Source organism: Rousettus aegyptiacus, unplaced genomic scaffold (assembly GCF_014176215.1).
Source record: "Rousettus aegyptiacus isolate mRouAeg1 unplaced genomic scaffold, mRouAeg1.p scaffold_m13_p_17, whole genome shotgun sequence".
Taxonomy (NCBI): domain Eukaryota; kingdom Metazoa; phylum Chordata; class Mammalia; order Chiroptera; family Pteropodidae; genus Rousettus; species Rousettus aegyptiacus.
The window spans coordinates 7,369,795-7,388,629 of record NW_023416292.1 but is presented as its reverse complement, the minus strand read 5'-3'; the positions used below and the strand labels follow the sequence as shown (position 1 = coordinate 7,388,629).

At 34.7% G+C, this 18,835-nt stretch overlaps 1 protein-coding gene across 4 annotated transcripts in view; it reads right to left on the bottom strand.

Annotated features, from left to right (window-relative positions):
* Positions 1-18,835, bottom strand: part of SYT14 (synaptotagmin 14) — a 174,673-nt gene that overhangs the window by 34,618 nt on the left and 121,220 nt on the right. For all 4 annotated transcript variants that reach the window (XM_016158562.2, XM_016158565.2, XM_036234468.1 and 1 more), the window contains one exon: positions 17,895-18,344. In XM_016158562.2, the coding sequence (XP_016014048.1) occupies positions 17,895-18,344 (450 nt within the window). The remainder of the gene's footprint in view (positions 1-17,894; positions 18,345-18,835) is intronic.

Sequence of the window (18,835 nt, the reverse complement as noted above, 5' to 3'; positions counted from 1 at the left end):
GGTGACATAGAGGATAGCCATGTGCTCCGTATCATGGCCGACATAAGGTAATTGCTACCGTTATCAGCATAAGCATAATCATTAGCATCGCCATCACCATCACCATCTCTCCCTCATGAGGAATTGTAAAGGTGTCATTAACTTACAAAAATCTATTAAGTCCAAGCAGGATGAGGAGGACGTCCTCATGGAGGAGGGGCACAGCAGCCGGGGAAGGATGAAGAGACTGTCCATATGAAGTGGTGACTTAGTGTGGAGAAAGAGAACCCAGATGGGCAGCCTGGAGGTGACTATCAGATCCTGAGCAGGACAAGGAGGGCATTCCCACAGAGGGGTGGCCTCTGGGTGTAAGGGCCCTCCACTGTGTAAGCAGGATGTCCTGCTGAGGGCATTGAGAGCTAACAAAAGCGGGGCTGTCAGAGCCTCAGCAGGATGGGGTCATCCATTCAGAGGGGCGAGTCAGTATGGCTTGTCAAATCCCAAATAGGGTGAGCAGGCTGTTTCCCTCGAAGGGTGGCCCGGTATGGGGTATCACAGCCCAAGGATAGCAAGGCAGGTGTCGCTGCACCAGGGGCAGCCTGGCATAGAAATCTGGGGCCTACGCGGGGTGAGGTCATGCATGCAGAGGTGGGGGTTGGGATGGGGGTAAAGACTGGTACGGATGTCAGAGGTCAAACACAGAACTCAAGATTCCTTAGGTGAAGCCTGTGGCGCTGGACTGGAACTGGTGATCTCAGTGTGAATGCAAGGCTTTCAATATGTAGATATAGATATAAATGCAAATGTAAACATGTATGTAATGTAAGATACACATATATATTACTAGAATAATAATACTCATGTCTTCCCTTTAGGAAAACTGGTGCAAGCCATGAAGGATATTTAGTATGGTTTATACTGCACTAGTATAAAATTGAAACTTCAAAATTTTATTCTTTCGTAGTTTAGAACAAGATGAAATTAGTATATTAATAAGAATATCCATATCAAAAGTAAAAATATATTTAAAAAAAATTATCCATGTAGAATATTAACAGGGACAAAATGGGTTATGAAAACAATGAACTGTGGATTCCCACCAAAGAGAAACAAAATTAAACTATCTTTAGAGAAAAAAAGTAGGTAAAAGGTGAAAGTAGTCATGGTGATGGTAGCAATGCGATGGTGATGACGATATTGGCATCATGTCCTCAGTGCACACGAAGTCCCAGGTACTGTGTGACTACTTTACGCTAATTAAAATCCCAAAGACACTTGCACTAAAACATTAGGCCAATGATGATTTCAGTTAAATTTATCAACACCTTGAGTTTTGAATTTTCTTTCTTAAACTTTAAAATGGCAATAATAATTCTCTTATGCCACAAAACAGACTATTTGAAGATTAGTTCTGATTCAAATTTTGAATGTTATGAATAATGTAATGACAAGTAAAATAGCAAAATACAATTTATATGTTCATTAAAATATGACTATAGGATACGTCTGAGTCTTAATGGGACTTCACAGTGAACTCTCGAGCTACATGAGGTATTTCACCTGTTATTACTGCTGTTTTGTACATATCCTCATACAGCATTCGAAGCAGTTCCCAGGAAATGAAATGTTAACAGCAATAGATACAGTTTCGCTTATTTCACTCTATCATGATGTGTACTATTTTGGAACAAATTTTTAAACACTATTTTTGTTTCTTATCTAAGTCATTTGAGTGTGAAATTCAAGACAGCCCAGGTGGGACTGCATTCTAAAGATGGCTTTGAGGACTGCTAATGGGCCACTTGGCACATGTTCCAAAATTTGTGTTCCTGAAAGACCAGCAAGGCCCAGGAAATGCTGAATTTTTCAATTGCTGAAAAATTTAGTTCTAATGTCTCTGTGCTATATAAACTTTAAATAAACTAAACCCAAAGAAAATCTAACCTATAAGGGTCTAGGTTACATACAACGAATATTTTTTGGTTAAAACATTCTTATAGCCATAATAACTTTAATCCCCCTTTAAATTATTTTTTTTTGTTTTTTCCCGATCTTGAAATATGTCAAGTTTCTAATGAACAAAGAAAATAAATAATTTTAACATTCTATAATATATTTGAAAATAAAGTTTTGAAAGAAGCCAAAGGCAATGAAACTTAACACTAACTAGTCTGCATACCATTTTTTCCTATTAAGGTCTATTTTAAAATAATTTGTAAAAATTCCAGTTCTCATTAAAAATATTTTAAAGAAAAATATTTGTATTAGAGGTGGTTTCTGAATAAGTTAGTTGGTTATAATTTGAACAGATAGTTTTGGAAAAATATTTTATACTACTAATAAGTAGTATAATGAGTTTTCTGAATGATATAGTGTTTCATGTTAAATCTTATAGTCAGATGCAACTGATGTTTCAGAACTTGGCAATGATTCATTTTAGTCCTATAGCTATCCAGAAAATAATAGTGATGCACAAGATGTGGAGATAAGATGGATTCCATGGTGCAATGACAATCGATGCTGTTCAGGTATTAATCTCTTGTAGAGCTTTTTAAAGATAGAGATACTCTGGCCTCATTTCTTCAAGTTTTTAATTCAACAGGTCTAACTGGGAACCTATTTACCTTTATTTTTAAGAACTCTCTAAGTCATACTGGTGTAAGCAGGATTGAGAATCACCATTTTCAGGATTTAGCTCATAGCCAATTAAGCATATGAGAAAGACACTAATTTCATGAAACACAGAACTCAAGATTCCTAAAGTGATGTGCAGAAAAGTATGCCTGATTGTGAGGTAGTCTCAAACTGATTAAAATTGGATTTCACCCATCGTATGTCTAATTACTAAAGTTGTAAATTTTATTTTTAAAAAATTTAAATAAACATTATAGTGATGTTAGCTAGTTACCTCCTCAGCATCAATCCTCCATTTACTTCCAGTACTGAATGCACTCCTTTCTTTCCATGTCTTAGCTTATGTGGTTTGGGAGATGACCCACCGCCCAGCTTAAGTTAATCAGTGCAGCCCATCCTTGTAGCCACAGTGATGGATTCCGGGAGGGGCAGGTAACCTAGTGAGGCACACAAAGTTTGAAGAGAGCCACCACGTGGAACCTTGATTATGAAGTTGGTACACAGATGCGGTGGGGGAAAAAAGTAGAGAGAGAAAATTGGACGTTAGAGATACTGAATCGCTGGATCAAGCCATGCCTGAAGACAGAGCTACTCTCTGGATCTTCCATATTGTTCAAGCTGTTTTGGGTTGGTGTGCATTCAACTGAAACTGATAGAATCTTAAATGATGCAACTATTTACCCAATGTAATCTCTGGCTTTTCATGGGTAATTTCAGTTATTTAAATGAGGGTGTGGGATTATCTAAAAAGGAAACCATATTTTTACTATCATTTCGTGGACACTTTATAATTCTACCCCTTCTCCCTTATGTTTTTAATGTCCAAAGAACATACATTGCTAAATATTTGAAAAGGAAATCAAAGATAATAAAATATGAAAAGATCTGATGAAATATAGAAAACAGATGAAAACTTTATCATCTTTCCCATTTTAAACATTCAAATCACTGTTTTGAGAATGCCATTCACTAAGAACATAACACCATCAAACGCCTCTACTTTTATATATGTAACCAACACAATTTAGCAAACTGTTAAATTGATCTGAGTTGTGAGATTTTAGGATTGTTAATGAGTTAACATACTTCAGGATATAGTCTAGGGTTCAGAATCATAAAAGCTACAGAAAGAAATAACACCCAAGAAATGTAACAACTCCAAAACAAAATTTAAAAAGAAATGGTACACAGCAGCAAAGAGGGAATCCAACGCTCTTCATGAAATTGTTTTGGTTATATTCTCAGCAGGATAGCAGTGTTGATTATAAAAAAGCAATTTTCGTTTTCATTTCTGGATCTATTTTACATCGTATCTTTTTTTCTCTAAAAATCACAATCTTGACATTTCAGAGATTCTGAATTTTTAATATCTAATAAAAACAAATTACATAGGAATAAAGATATTTTCATAGTTTAAAGTTGGTCCTATCACCATTCCTAGACAAATCCAATCCTCTTTTAGGTCAAATTTAGGCATATTATGTATAATGATAAACTACAGACTAGTTAAAAGCACAGACTATGGAGACAGGTGGATTTAAATCTCTACTCTGTTGCTTATTAGGTGTGTGATCCTGGGCAATTCAGTTAGCCTTTCTATGCCTGCTTTCTCAGCTATAAATTAAGGCTAAATATCTATTAACAGAGGTGAGGATTAAATGGGTTAATATACATCAAGTGCTTAAAATTGTACCCAACACAAGGAAGTACTATTCTAATAGAAGAACGTAAGTGAATGTTGCTTTTCTTTTTCCTCTTTTACTAATGAAATTATTCTCATAAATTACATGTTAAAAATAATCTTAGCTAGAATCAAACCCTAGTTATAACTGGAGTACCTGGATATAAATTTAAAATTTTTAAAAATCTCAGATCTCTTATTCCAATGCTAACACTAAGCCTTTACTGTGAACTGTGTCAGTCAGGGTTCAGTGAAGGAAACAGAAACCGTTTCAGGCAGAAGAGAGTTAATTCAGAAATTAGATGCTTACAAATTTGTTGGAAGAGCTGGAAGAGCAGGGCCTAGGCTGGGTCTGCAGGAATGACTCCTGGAACACTGAAAAACTGACCCACCAAAGGAGTTACTACATTTACTAAGAAGGTGGGGAGATATTAAAATAATGAGCTAAAAAACAATTATTTTAGTTTGATCAAGGGATCAGGAAATCATCATTGCCATTGCAATCACCTCTTGGCATCCATGAAGCCGGAAACTAGCGATTAGAATGTTGCTGGAGGGGGAAAAACATCTTTCCTTGAACTTGCCTACCCTGAAACAGAAGGAGGATGGCTTCTGCTTCACTTTTCACCTTGCGAATCATGCATGAATGCATTTAATTGGTAGAACTTGATTAACATTCAGAACTCTAGGGAATCTGGGAAATGTACTCTTCTGAAGTACAGGAAAGAAACTAGAAGGGTTTGGGAATACTACAGATTGCCAAGTCATATGCCGCTGGTGGGACTGCAAACTGGTGCAGCCACTACAGAAAATAGTATGGAGGGTCCTCAAAAAACTAAGAATTGATCTACCATATGATCCAGCAATCCCTCTACTGGGTATTTATCCCAAAGACTTGAACACTCATATCCAAACAGGTATTTGCACACCAATGTTCATAGCAGCATTATTCACAGTGGCCAGGACATGGAAGCAACCGAAGTGTCCTATGATAGATGACTGGCTAAAGAAGCTGTGGTACATATATACAATGGAATATTACTCAGCCATAGGAAGAGATGAAATACTGCCATTTGTGACAACATGGATGCACCTCGAGATAATCATGCTAAGCAAAATAAGCCAGCCAGAAAAAGTTGAAAATCACATGATATCACTTATATGTGGGATATAAACATAAAAGCAACAAATGAACGGGACAAACAAACAGAGACTCAGGGACATGGACAATGGACTAGTGGTTACCAGAGGGTAGGGGGTTGGGGAGGAAGGGAGAGGGAGACCGTTAAAGGGGGTCAAATATAAAGAGATAGGAGGAGGGTAAAGTGGGTGAAGGGGATCAAATATATGGTAGCTGAAAGAAACTGGACTTTGGGTGGTAACAGATGTCAAATTATAATGTACGCCTGAAAATTATATAATTGTATTAACCAATGTTACCGCAATAAACTTAATTTCAAAAAATAAAAAATAAAAACACTAAAAAAAAAAAAGATTGCCAAGTCACTGTAAGGCAGTGGCTTTGGGATAGTCACTAAAGGTCATTTTTCTCATCTGTAAAATGAGGATAAGAAGTATACCTAATAGGGTTGTGATGAGGATTTAAGGAGAAAAAAACATATAAAACATTTTTTATAGTGAAATAACTGTACCTTTGCAATTTTGAAGCCTTAGCGTCACTGTCTTCTGGCATCTAGCTTTCTAGTTGAGAATTCTGAGGCCATTCTGATTTTCATTCATTTTTATGTTACCAGACAACTTTTAGGATCTTCTTTTTATCCTTGGTATTCTGAAATTTCACAATGATGTGTCTAAGTCTGGCCTTTTTCATTTACTATTCAGGTCCTTTATATGAACATTCAAGCCCTTTAGCTTTGGCACTTTTATTTTATTTTATTTTTTGTATTTTAATACAACTCCCTTCCCTGTTTTCATTATAAATCACTTTTTAGTCATATGTCAAATCCTCCTAGGTTTTCTAAGTGTCTGATCCTTTTTTAGTCTTTACATTTATATTTTTCTACTCTATTTTTCTATTTCTGGAGATTTTTCTCATTTCTATCTTTTAACTAAGGGGTTAGCAAACTTTTTCTGTAAAGGGCCAGATAGTAAATATTTTTGGCTTCACGACCTATATGATCTCACTCGTCACAACTCACTCTGCTGCTGTAGTACAAAAGCAGTCATAGACAATATGTGAACAAATGGACATGGCTGTGTTGCAATAAAACTTTATTTACAGAAACAGGTGGCAAGCTAGATTTGGCCCATGGGTCATAATTTGCCAATCCCTGCTCTGACACTTCTACTACATGCTTTATTTTGGCAACTCTATCTGTAATTTACAAAAGCCCTTCTTTCTATGATTGTTCCTTTTTTAGGGAATTTGCTCTTAAAGAAGAAATGTAGATAGAATCTTATCAAATCTTTCTGAAAGTAACTAATTAGAAGTAATTTTTAATTTTATTCTCATCTCTGCATTTTACTCTTTCTGGAGGGTAAATTTTTTTGTTTGCTTACCCTGGGTTTTATCTTTCCTCTTGGAAGTTTCCCATTAGTGTCTCCTGAGCTGTGACTACATGTTCATATTTAAGAATGTATCACTGAAAAGTGATCCAAAACCATACACTTAAAACAGTGTGTTTGTTCACTGATCAGCATAAATGTGATTACATGGGGACTGGGCAATTTCCTTGGAGAAGCCTAAATATTGGTATGAGGTGGTCTTCCTTTGGAATTATTGAGTTTTTCCAGAGAAGAAACCTATGATATTTACTGGCCAAGGTCTAGTTACGAGCCTGACACTATTCTTCATGCTAGATGGATATACGACAGCTAGACTTTTAGTGACTCTCACTTTAAACTCCAACTTATGCTGTCCACCACAGGACGGAAATACGTACAGTCCTGCAGGGCAGAGCAGTTCTCTCCTTTCCCTGCATGCACTTTTTATTAGCTTTCCTCCAGTCTGCTGAATCAGGTGCCACCATCCGTCCACGCTGTCTCCCAGAAACTGATCTCTCGCATCTGCTAATGCCCTCGTTCCAGTTCCCCTTGACCTTGTGGGTATACATGTGAATCTGTACATATGTGTGTATTTGTTTCTATAAACTATGACATTATCGCTTTAGTGGAGGTTACAAAAAGGAGAGGAAATAAATGCATGAGGTTAATCTACTACCTTTAATTGTAAGATAAACAAATCATTCCCTGCATTTCCTACTGGTAGTGCCAGTTCAGGCGAACTGGTTTACTCTACACTAAGATCTGTCATCTATCTAAGTTTTTAAAGTCCAATAATATTTTTATAAATTAAGAACCTGGATTGTGAAATCATGATCCCTGGAAAAGGCTAAGTATTTAGAAAAGACTTTGCTGTGCAAATTTATGACTTAAATGTGATTTAAAAGAGAATGTTTGCTCCGAGAGAGCACATTTTTACACAATAAAAACAAAACTTACAAACTACTGCTATGCAAATTGCAAACAGTGTTAATCTACAGATATTAGTCTTAGCCGATTCTCTGTATGGAATCACCTTCACAATTATTCACTGCCCCTCACTGTTGACATCACATGATTTGCTTTAGACCACAAGTCTGCAAACTACACACTTGATCTGAATGTTACTTGTGGCCTGTTTTTTTAGAACAGCTAAGAATGGTTTTATACTGGGGGGAAGAACAGGACAAAAAAAAAAGGAATATGCGACGGAGACCGTATTTGGCCTGCAAAGCCCTCCCCCCCCCAAAAAAATCAACTCTTACACTATATAGAGAAAGTTTGCCAACCCCTGCTTTAGACAACAAAATGTCAGGGGAAGTGGCACATGTCAATTTTGGGCTGAAACTGTAAGAGACGAGGATCGGTTTGCTACGTCCTCTGTCTGACAACCAGCAAAGTTTCAGAAAGAACCTCCACTATCAGTTTGAATCCCAGAGAGAAGACAGCATGGAACAGACCCACAGTGGACATGCAGCGCAAGTAAAAAGAAATCTTTGTTGTTCATAAGCCATTAAAAGTTTCAAGGCTGTTATCTCCGAATAACCTAGCTTAAGCTGCCTACTACACTTTGCTAACGTAATATGAGTTACTCTCCATTCCTGAAAATAATAATAAAACTACACTACCTTAAAAGTTTCAAGTATATAGTACATACAGTACACTGGTTAGGTATTTATAACCTCTGTACTGTATACTTGAAACTAATAAAAGAATATTTATAATTCAGACTTCTTAATATTACTCAAAATATATTTCTATAAAGTTAAATTTTAAAAACATTCAAGGCCTGAATTATATTTAGTTCCTGAAAAAAGTTATTTTACTAGATGCCTGTATTGCTGGAATAAACACTTTTTGTACTGTTGGATTAAATGCTTTTGCTCTTTTCCAGATTGCTATGTTCCTTCGATTTTGAAACTTGAAAATCACATTGTAGTGATTATTACTTATGGAGTAGCACCTAAGATTACTTTAGAACACTAAATTTATTCACACATGAGTAAGACCAAATAAACAACATTAGTTAATATTTACCACGTTCCTATTCTGTGCCAGAGAGATTCCAAATTGTTTACATAGATTATCTCCTTTAACCCTCACAAAAATTTTATGAGGCAGCCATTATTGTTTCATCTCCTTTTACAAATGAAGAAAATGAACAGAGAGGTTGATTATGTACCTAAGGACAAACAGTTAAGAAGAAGCGGGAAACCAAGATGTGAAAGCAGAGGCTGTAGATATTCCCAACACTAACGCTCCCAAACGCAAATATAAACTTGGTCTTGAAAGTCTAATACTTTCACCATTAAAATTGTAGTTTCCATTATCTAGTAATCACTTAATCTTTTATGACAAATCACAAGTTAGTTGGTATAAAGAAACCATTTTTATAACTTGAACACAACTTAAGTAAGGAACAATATCAGTTTTCATTTCAAGAAGAAATATACCCTCCAAATAAATTGCCTGATAAGAAAAATGTACTTATACTATATGCTGTTCTCCATGAACTAAATGGTATCTTGTTCCTTTAAAAATGAGCCAAATTAAAGTTGAAGTAGTTCACTTTAATTTTTATTGTAGAATATTAAGAGATATATAACTTTGGTTATATAAATAATTTTATTTTGACATTAGATAATTAAAAATCTATATGCCCCACTAAGTCTCAGTTTCTATAAGCTGTTCTAGCTTTTTGTACTAGAAAAAATGTAACTAACACCATTCTAAGCATCAGTTGCCCCAGTGACAGATTAATAAAAAGAACATTGTAAATAGATAAGATTATAAATAGGTAAGCCTATGTAAACAATTCTATGACGTAAAGGAAAGACAAAAATCATTATGTTTTTTAAGACTAGAGAATATCTTTAAACTATAAAACAATAAATTATGGTAGAATAATTCAAATTAAATTAAGGATGCCTATTTTAATTCAGATAACAATATTTCTATTCTACAAAGATTTTCACATACCTTATCGCATTTAATCATCATGACCTTGTGAAGTACAGTTAAGTCCTCACTTTTAACACTGTTGATAGATTCTGCGACTTTAAGCCCACCAACATATAACAAAACCAATTTTACCATAGGTTAATTTATATAAACAAGAGTTAAGTTCCCAGAGTATCTCATCAATGTTACAACAAAATGATGCTAAACAAAACGGCGTTATTCAAGGACCTGATGTCCTCAGGCCAAGTGGCATTACTATCCCAATTGCTAATAAGTGTACTATGAAGAATTAGCCTTTTCAGCAAAACATCTCTGCATGCTCAACGCCTAAAAATGTATTTTGCTAAGACAGGAGCTCCTGGGAGTGAATGAGCACACCACATGGTACTTGCAGGGCTATGCTCATTTTCAGTGACAGAAATCGCTTAACTCTATCCGCTTAACATAAACAGCATCAGGAATTCATATAAAGGGTTATCATGTACACTCATTTTGTGACCAGAATTATTCTTTGCCTTGAATAGAGTAAAATAAAATGTAACTTTCAAAAAGATATTTTTTCTGGCTCACCACATGTCACTACAGCATCCATAGAACAAATGTGAAGAGGAGACTAAAATCTCACTAATAAAAGATTTCCTTCAATTTTAATTTTAAAAAATTAAGTTCCTTTGTCCGAGGCTTGTCCTTGTTTTTACAGATATATCTTACCTATTTACAATGTTCTGTTTTCAGTATTTCTTAAGCTCAGTCTACCATAAGAACACAGTGAATCACGTGTAAAACTGTCTTTTCTAAATTTCAAGTTATCTAAAGAAAAAAAAATTTTGTAATTAGTATTTATCAGTTCTCTTCAAATTCTCACTGCATGTCTAAAGAGGCATTACTCTGCAAAAGAAGCATTAAACCCTGCTGAACTCAAAATATATGTCATGGAAGACATTATTATTAATTCAGGTGAAAAGAGTATAAGCACTATCAATACTGTTGGTTGGTTTATAAAATATATTCTGATAAAATACATTTTAAAAACTAGTACACTTTAATAATTCTTCAGTGAAGAACCTATTTTAAATTATCTTTCAAGACTTTAAATGTGAAAAATCCCTATTTAATATAAATGTGATGGGAAAAAATGACAAGAAAAAATAAAATGTTGTTTCTCTTTGCTATTTCTCTTACTGTAAAGGGTAGACCTCCAGAACAACCTCATTCGATGTTATTGTTCATTAATTATCATCTACCCGCCAAATGGTAAGATAAACAAGAAGCACAGTGGATGCAACTATCTTATTATTGTGAAATGATCCAGAAGGTAATTGCTCATGGTAATGTAATACAGTGCTTCTTTAAAGTAAAAATATATATATAATTTCACAGCTGTTTGTCATAATGAAGGCATGCATTCAGGATGTTCACCATCTACATCTTCCAAGGAATAACTTTTAAATAGCAGTCAATATTTAGAATTTGAATATTATATATCTCCCTATAATGTTTCTGTAAAAACACTATTTAACCCCTTCTTGTTCTATTTTATATATTTTAGAATGTCCTTAATTATAGAATAGGCTGCTCACTTGGACCCAAATTTACCTGTCATAATCTTTACTCCAGTCTAAAATGATCAAATAGTACTTACTGCAAAGTTTTTGTTCATCTCTCTCATCAGTATTATAACCAACTGAAATCAGTATCTTTGAAAAGTTAACTGCATAAAATAAAATATAGCAGGAGAAAAAAAAATACCTGTACTTTAAGCTTATTCTTTAATTTTCTGGTTTATTTTTGAAAAAGTAATACACACGAAATGAGAATGAGGTGTACAGTGGTCCTTGGCGGCCTACAGTTAAAGCAGCTGGGCAGCTGAATTAAATGAATCCTAGTAGGTTCCTTGATGTTTTCTGGTCCATACGCTAAATATTAAAAAAAAAAGTTTTAATCACAAAAACTTTACTTTTCTCATTTTTCCTGTATTTTCAAATTTTTTTCAGACTTAACATTTCAAGTTGACTTCTTTTTATCTTGTGAACTAAGAATCTAATCCAAACAAAAACTTCCTTTTATGCTAATTTAGCTTCTCCCTTTCACTGGAAGATTTATCTGATAATAAGTCTTCTTGTGAGACTAGTTATTCCTCTCTACTAATAACATATACTCACTTAATTTCTCTTTGAATAACTGTCTCTAAACAGGTCTGTAACTAGTTTTACACTAACATGAGCCATGACTCACATTACTGTTGTCATCTAGGGAACTAAATTGCACACGTGCAGCCTTCTCCTTCATGTGATTTTTAACTGTGATCATTAGTTTATCAAGAAGTATTTATTTTAAATTGCTTTATGATGAAGTGTAATCTACATTTAGAAAATGTAGATTTTTATTGATAATGGTAGTATGTTAATTACAGCGAATACTGAAATAGGTGAAGCTAAGTTTTTAAAGGCATTTGTGAATAACATAGCCTAAAGTATGACTTTTAGAGGGATGTATGTTTCAATTATAGATATAAATAACTTACCTCTCTTAAAAATAGTACAAATATCAAACTAAATTAATTCAATCTAGTAACATAAAAATAGGATATTTTTGAGACACAGGGATTTTAGAAATTAAAGGCTGAAATTACAAGTAACTAAAAGAAGATTGGTGAGTTTTGAAGAACTTGATCATTATAGTCTTGAGTGAAAAATTATATAAGCATATATGTCCCTAATTAATCCATTATTATTTAAAAATAAAATGATTCCTGATGGGTTCCTATTCAATTACCTTGAGATGCATACTTACTTGATTCTTGGTCAAAAAGGATTCTTAACAAGGTTATTTTAAAGATACTGGTACCTATCACATAATAATGTTATGTAAAACTTAATAAGAATTTAAAGTGAAAACCAAAACAATATTTCATAAAGATCTATGCACCACTATGTTCATGGCAGCACAATTTACAACAGCCAAGCAACAGAAGCAACCTAAATCCCATCAACAGACGACTGGATAAAGAAGTTTGGGTTCCTATATACAACAGAATATTACTCGGCCATTAAAAAAATGAAATCCTACCATTTGCAACGACACGGATGGACCTGAGGTTATTACGCTGAGTGAAATAAGTCAGACAGAGAAGGATAAATACCATTTGATTTCACTTATATGTGGAATCTGAGGAACAAAAAGAATGAACTAATCAAAAACAGACTCACAAATACAGAAGACAATCTGGGGTTGGCCAGAGGGGAGGGATGTTGGGGGGTTGGGAGAATGGGGTGAAAGGTTAAAGAAGTACAAATTAGTAGTTAATAGATGGTCATGGGGATGGGGAGCACAGCATAGGGAATGCAGTTAGCATCAATGTAACGGCTAGGTGGAGAGCCAGAGGAGAAAAAGAGCAATTAGGGAGATCATATTATAAACTACATAAATGTCTAACCAATGTATGATATACTTGAAACTAATACAATTTTTAAAAATGCAAAAAGAAACTGTTGAAAAAAATTTTAAATGATCAGGTTTATCTGAACACATTGATGAATCAATTTAACAGGAGTTCACTGAACATCTGTGTTCTAGGTTCTATGAAAAATACCATATAAGTAAAACACACAGTCTCTAGTCTCAAAGAGTTTACAATCTAGAAGGAAGACATAAAACAAGTTTGACAGAAAGAAAAAAAAGACTAGCTGCAAAAACAAGCACAAGAAGCAATAACTCAGAAATAACATGTATCGTACCATACGCACTCACTCAAAGATAGATAAGATCAACTAATCTAAGTTATATTTGAAATAATCAAACAAATTTCTATAAAGGTGGGATTTAAATTAGAATTTAAGTGAAATCTGAGATTCTAATAGACTCAAATTATGATTGGTATTGACATCTGGATACCCATTCTCACCACTATATTCAGTACAGAATAGGAAGTCCTAGCCACAGCAATCAAACAAGAAATAAAAGGCATCCAAATGGGAAAGAAGTAAAACTGTCACTATTTGCAGATGAAATACTATATATAGAAAACTCTAAAGAATCCACCAAAAATTAATAAAAGAATTCAGCAAAGTAGCAGTATACGAAATTAATATAAAGAAATCCGTCAAGTTCCAATACACTAATAACAATCAGAAGGAGAAATTAAGAAAACAATCCCATTTACAATTGCATCAAAAAGAATAAAATATCTAGGGACAAATTTAATGAAGAAGGTGAAAGACTGTACTCTGAAAATTATGACACTGAAGAAAGAAACCGAAGAGGACATGAATAAATGAGAGAAGTATACCATGTTCATGGATTGAAAGAATTAATATTGTTAAAATGACCACAATACCTAAAGCAATCTGCAGTTTCAATGCGATCCCTATCAAAATACCAATGACATTTTGGTATCATGTAAATGAAGGCCAATTCCTGATACTGGCCATTTCTTTACTTTAATGTTTATTCTGTTCTCTGTACTTCTTCACCAAGACAAACTTTCATTACTCTCCTTTTCAGAATCTTTTCAATATGCTTTTTGGTACTCCCGATCTATGATAAACTCCAGAACTTTAGTTTCTTTTCAAAAACCCCAACATCTTGCTTTTGTTGAAACACAATTCTTCCCTAAAGATACACCATCCTCTGTAGACTTTTCATCCTGATTATTCCCTTATATTTGAAAAGCTTCAGGGTCAGGAAACAAAGTTCTCTGCTGTTTTTTCAAAAGTTGTACCTCCAGTGATTTTTACCATTACTCTATCCCAGATGTCCATTCTTACCATCACTCTGGACCCTGGTCATCAAATCACATTAGGTGAAAACATTCTCCTTTCTAACCACAGTCCCCATCCTTCCACATTTCTTGCTCAACTACTCCCCTCCTAGCTGTTCTTTGATATCCCTGGGCATTCAGTACACTAACCTTTCTTCTTCCTCCTATCGGTCCATTTCCAGCTTCGCTTCTCTCTTTACTCCACTTAGATTTCATGGTCCACAATTTAAATAAACACCTTGAAAACATTTTTACTTCTCTGTTCATGTAAGACACATGAATTCATTCCTTTCTTCAATTAACTCTCCTGTATCTTACACTCTATCTTTGTGTTACATCATTTGCATTCGTATTTAAAAATGCCCAAGCCTCAACCTCAAAAACATCTTTCCTGAATCCCCACTTTCCAAATACTGTCCCCCTCTTTCTATTTTCACAGCCAAACTTGGTGGGAAAGTTGTCTACATGATTGCCACTCTATTTCAGATTCTGGCCTCTCTACTCCACTAAAGCTAGTCCCTCCAAGGCTCCCTATTACCTCCATATCCTAAATGCAAGGGGTAGTTCTCACTACTCAGATTACTGGCCCGTTGACAGCACTTGACAAAGCTGATGATACCTTCCTCCATAACTTCATTCTTGGCTTTTGTGCTATTTTACTACCTCTCTCTTCCTACCTTACTTCTCCTTTCTCCAACCTTTAAATCTAGGAGCTCCTGAGGACCTTCTCTTCTCACTCCGGAGCCTATCCCATCCACTCCCATGTCTACTCCCCATAACTCTATGTGTCACGTACAACGATAAAATGGAATTGAATTTAATGAAATATAGACATCTCGGAACATATTAAGTACATGCTATCATTAGAACTTAAGGAAACTTAAGTTTTCCACTAGGCCTTGTCCTTTCTCTCACCCCTTTGCTTACCCTGTAGCTAGAAACACATCTGTTTATTCATCCTTGCCACAGTGACCAGAGGCCAAATTCCCTGACCCTTCCTAACTCTCTATTTTTTCTTTAAACTAACAAATAATTATCATAAATAATGCAAATAATACAGAAGTAAACAAATATATAAGTAAAAAAATCACCTTAAACTTTACCATCCATAAATTGTTATTAGGTAAACATTTTGCAGATATTCTACAAATACGCACAGAAATAGGAGTAGAAATATTTTTATAAAAAATGAGATCAAACCAGTTCTTTAAAATATCTATTTTACTTTATATAAATTTAAGAAAAATAAAATAATTGAACTTTATGTAAATATTTCTTCACAGAGATATTATTTTCTAAATAAATGATGTTTTTCTAAGTTAATACATCTATGCTAAGGAAACAGTTACGAAGAGGAATAAAAGGGGAATAATTAGGTTGCAAACAGGGAATACCTGCAGATTTGATTTGCATGTGTTTATAGTTATATAAGGGTATTTACTGAAAACTTCATGAATTGGTAAAGAATATCCCACCACGATGAAAGCAGACTTACAGAGTGTTATCTGACTATATGAGTATGCACCTCAACTAAAGAAATCATACGCACATATAATTTTCAATTTCAATTCCTACTTGTCTAGAGGAGAGGTCAGCAAACATTTTCTGTAAAGGGCTAGATAGTAATACTTTAGGCTCTGTGGGCTATATTAGTTTTCTATTAATGTGTAACAAGTTACCACAAACTTAGTAGGTTTTAAAATACCCATTTATAATCTCATGGTTTCTGTACGTCAGAAGTCTAGGTGGGTTCAACTGGGTTCTTTGCTAGGAATCTCATAAGGCTGAGTTCAAGGGGATGGCTCAGCTGGGCTCTTATCTGTAGGATCTGGGGAAGACCCTTCTTCCAAGTTCATTCAGGTGTAGGGCCAAATTCAGTTTCTTGCAGCTGCAGGACTGAGGTCCTGCATTCTTGCTGGCAGGTGGTCAGAGCTCTCAGAGGCCTCCATCTCAGCTCCTAGAGGCTGCTCGCAGGTTCTTCTACCACAGGCCTCTCCGGCTCAACACCAGAGAACTTCACGCTGAATCCCTCTCATGCTTTATATTTATTTTTTTTCTGCTACCAATCAGCAAAACCTCTTTTCTTTTAAAGGGTTCATGTAACTAGGTTAGGCCCATGCAGATGATATATCACCTTAACGTCAACTGATTAGTAACCTTAAATACATCTTCAAAATCCCTTTGCCCTGTAACAGAACATAGTCACAGGAGTAATACCAAGGAAAGAAGTCATGGGGGCTGTCTCAGAATTCTGCCCGCCAGTCTGTGCCCCGGACCCCTGGTTGAATGGGTTACATTCAACCCACATGTAAAATGTATTCGCCCCACCTCAAGGCTCCTAAAAGTCTCATTCTATTATATTATAAGTTCGAAGTAAAAAGTCCCAACACTAGAATCTACACCTCATTACGTCAAAGTCAAAAATCTTATCTAAATATGGTGAGGATATAGCTATTGATGTAATTCATTAAGTACAACTCCTGGGGAAAATTCTTCCTACTTATGGACCTATGTAACTAAAGAGACAAGTTGTCTGCCACAAACACTTCCAATGTTTAAAAATTTTAAGACCAAAAGGTGATAATACAGTATATCCCTCTGGGTTTGTAGGATATTAGCCATCACTGGGAAAGTTGATAACTTAGTATAATGTTAAATTTCAGAATTGACATGTTCAGAAAATGCCTTTCTAAAAAAATGATATCGGGAGTTTATCAGGAGAGAAAAAATTGTAGGCAGTTTTTCAGATGTAAAAAGACAAACTGTATATTCTGCCGTTGTAAATATGATTTTTAAACTTTCTCGCTATTTGCTCTGAGTGATCATTAGCTAAAATGATATGGTTCTACTGTGAATGAAGCGCCTAAAGAACAAATGCTGTGTGGAGTAAGTTCTATGAGATTCTAACCTTGAACTTATGCGTATACATTTAAAAGCTCAAAAACATGTCTCAGGCAGAACACATTCTATGAGAGCAAATAGTTTCTGCAGCATATCCAGGAAGATATAGATCGTCCTTAATATTATCACCTTGTTTTAACATGGAAAGAAAACGGTAAATTCTATAAGGAGTTCAGATGATGTCATAGTCAATCATCTAATAAATGTTTAACAAAGGAATAAATGTTTAAGACACTGGGCTAGATTCTGTACAGGATAAAATAAAATACATAAAATAAATCATATAATCTTCAAGGGTCACTACAGATGAGAAAAATTATATCTACCTAGCCAGGGCTTAGAAACTTTGTAAAGGTATGACTACTATGTAAGAAATAGACTGAAAAAGTTGTTGGGTTTATGATAGATTTTTTAAAATAGTGCATATTATATACCATGAACTAAAACTGTATTAAGGCTATTTGATCAGATACTCACAGAATGACTGTAAGAAGGTTCCAATATCACAGGTAATGACATTTTCCCTTGAAGATTCAATTTTGTTAAATAAAAAATCTTTTCCCCCACAATCTTTTCTTTTTTCATGCGATGTACACCATACAGTCTAAACCGAACTGCATAATTTCCAATCATCTCAGATTCGACATGATTAAATTTGAATGTTTCTGTGAAGACAGGGCATGGTCCTCTCTGGATGCTGGTTTTTGCCCTCTGTTTCTTTATAGGGAGAAGAACAAGGTGTACTTGCCATGAGTTGCCACCTGTCCTGTTATATGTTGGGATATCTGTGACAGCTGTCACCGTTACCAGAAGCTTCTGTTCTTGTGAGTCATAGTCAAAAGTCACATCCAGTGTGCCATACTTAGCTTCTGGCTCAGGATCAAAAGGTTTAGGAAGCTGCGAAGATGATCCTTGGGCTGATATGTCCTAAGAAAAGCAAATTTAAACGTTTTCAGTTTTTAACTCTATCATAATGTAGCATGTAAAAAAAACCACCTGATAATTCTTTAGAAAAATGATGTGAAAACTGTTTCGATTTGTTACTGCAAAATAAGTAATAATATTAACAGTTAACTACAATCAGAAGCTACTCTACAAGGGCCACGGTAGTATAAGTGGTAAGTTAAACTCAAAAAATTATCATAAAGACACAGAATTTGATGTTCACGGTTACAATTTTGAGAAAGTTTGATATGTTTCTATAATGAGAACTGAAAATATACACTTCAAAGTGTATCTCTGTTCTTTTGTGAGAAACTACTAAATTTTACTTTCAACATTATAAACAGTGCAATTGACATCTCAGCATTAGCTGGAGAAAAAGAGAACATAAATTAAAGTATTATGCATTTGAATAAAAACAGTCCCCCTTTCAAAGTTTGTTCTAAAATGCCCCAATTTGTAATAGAATGTAAACA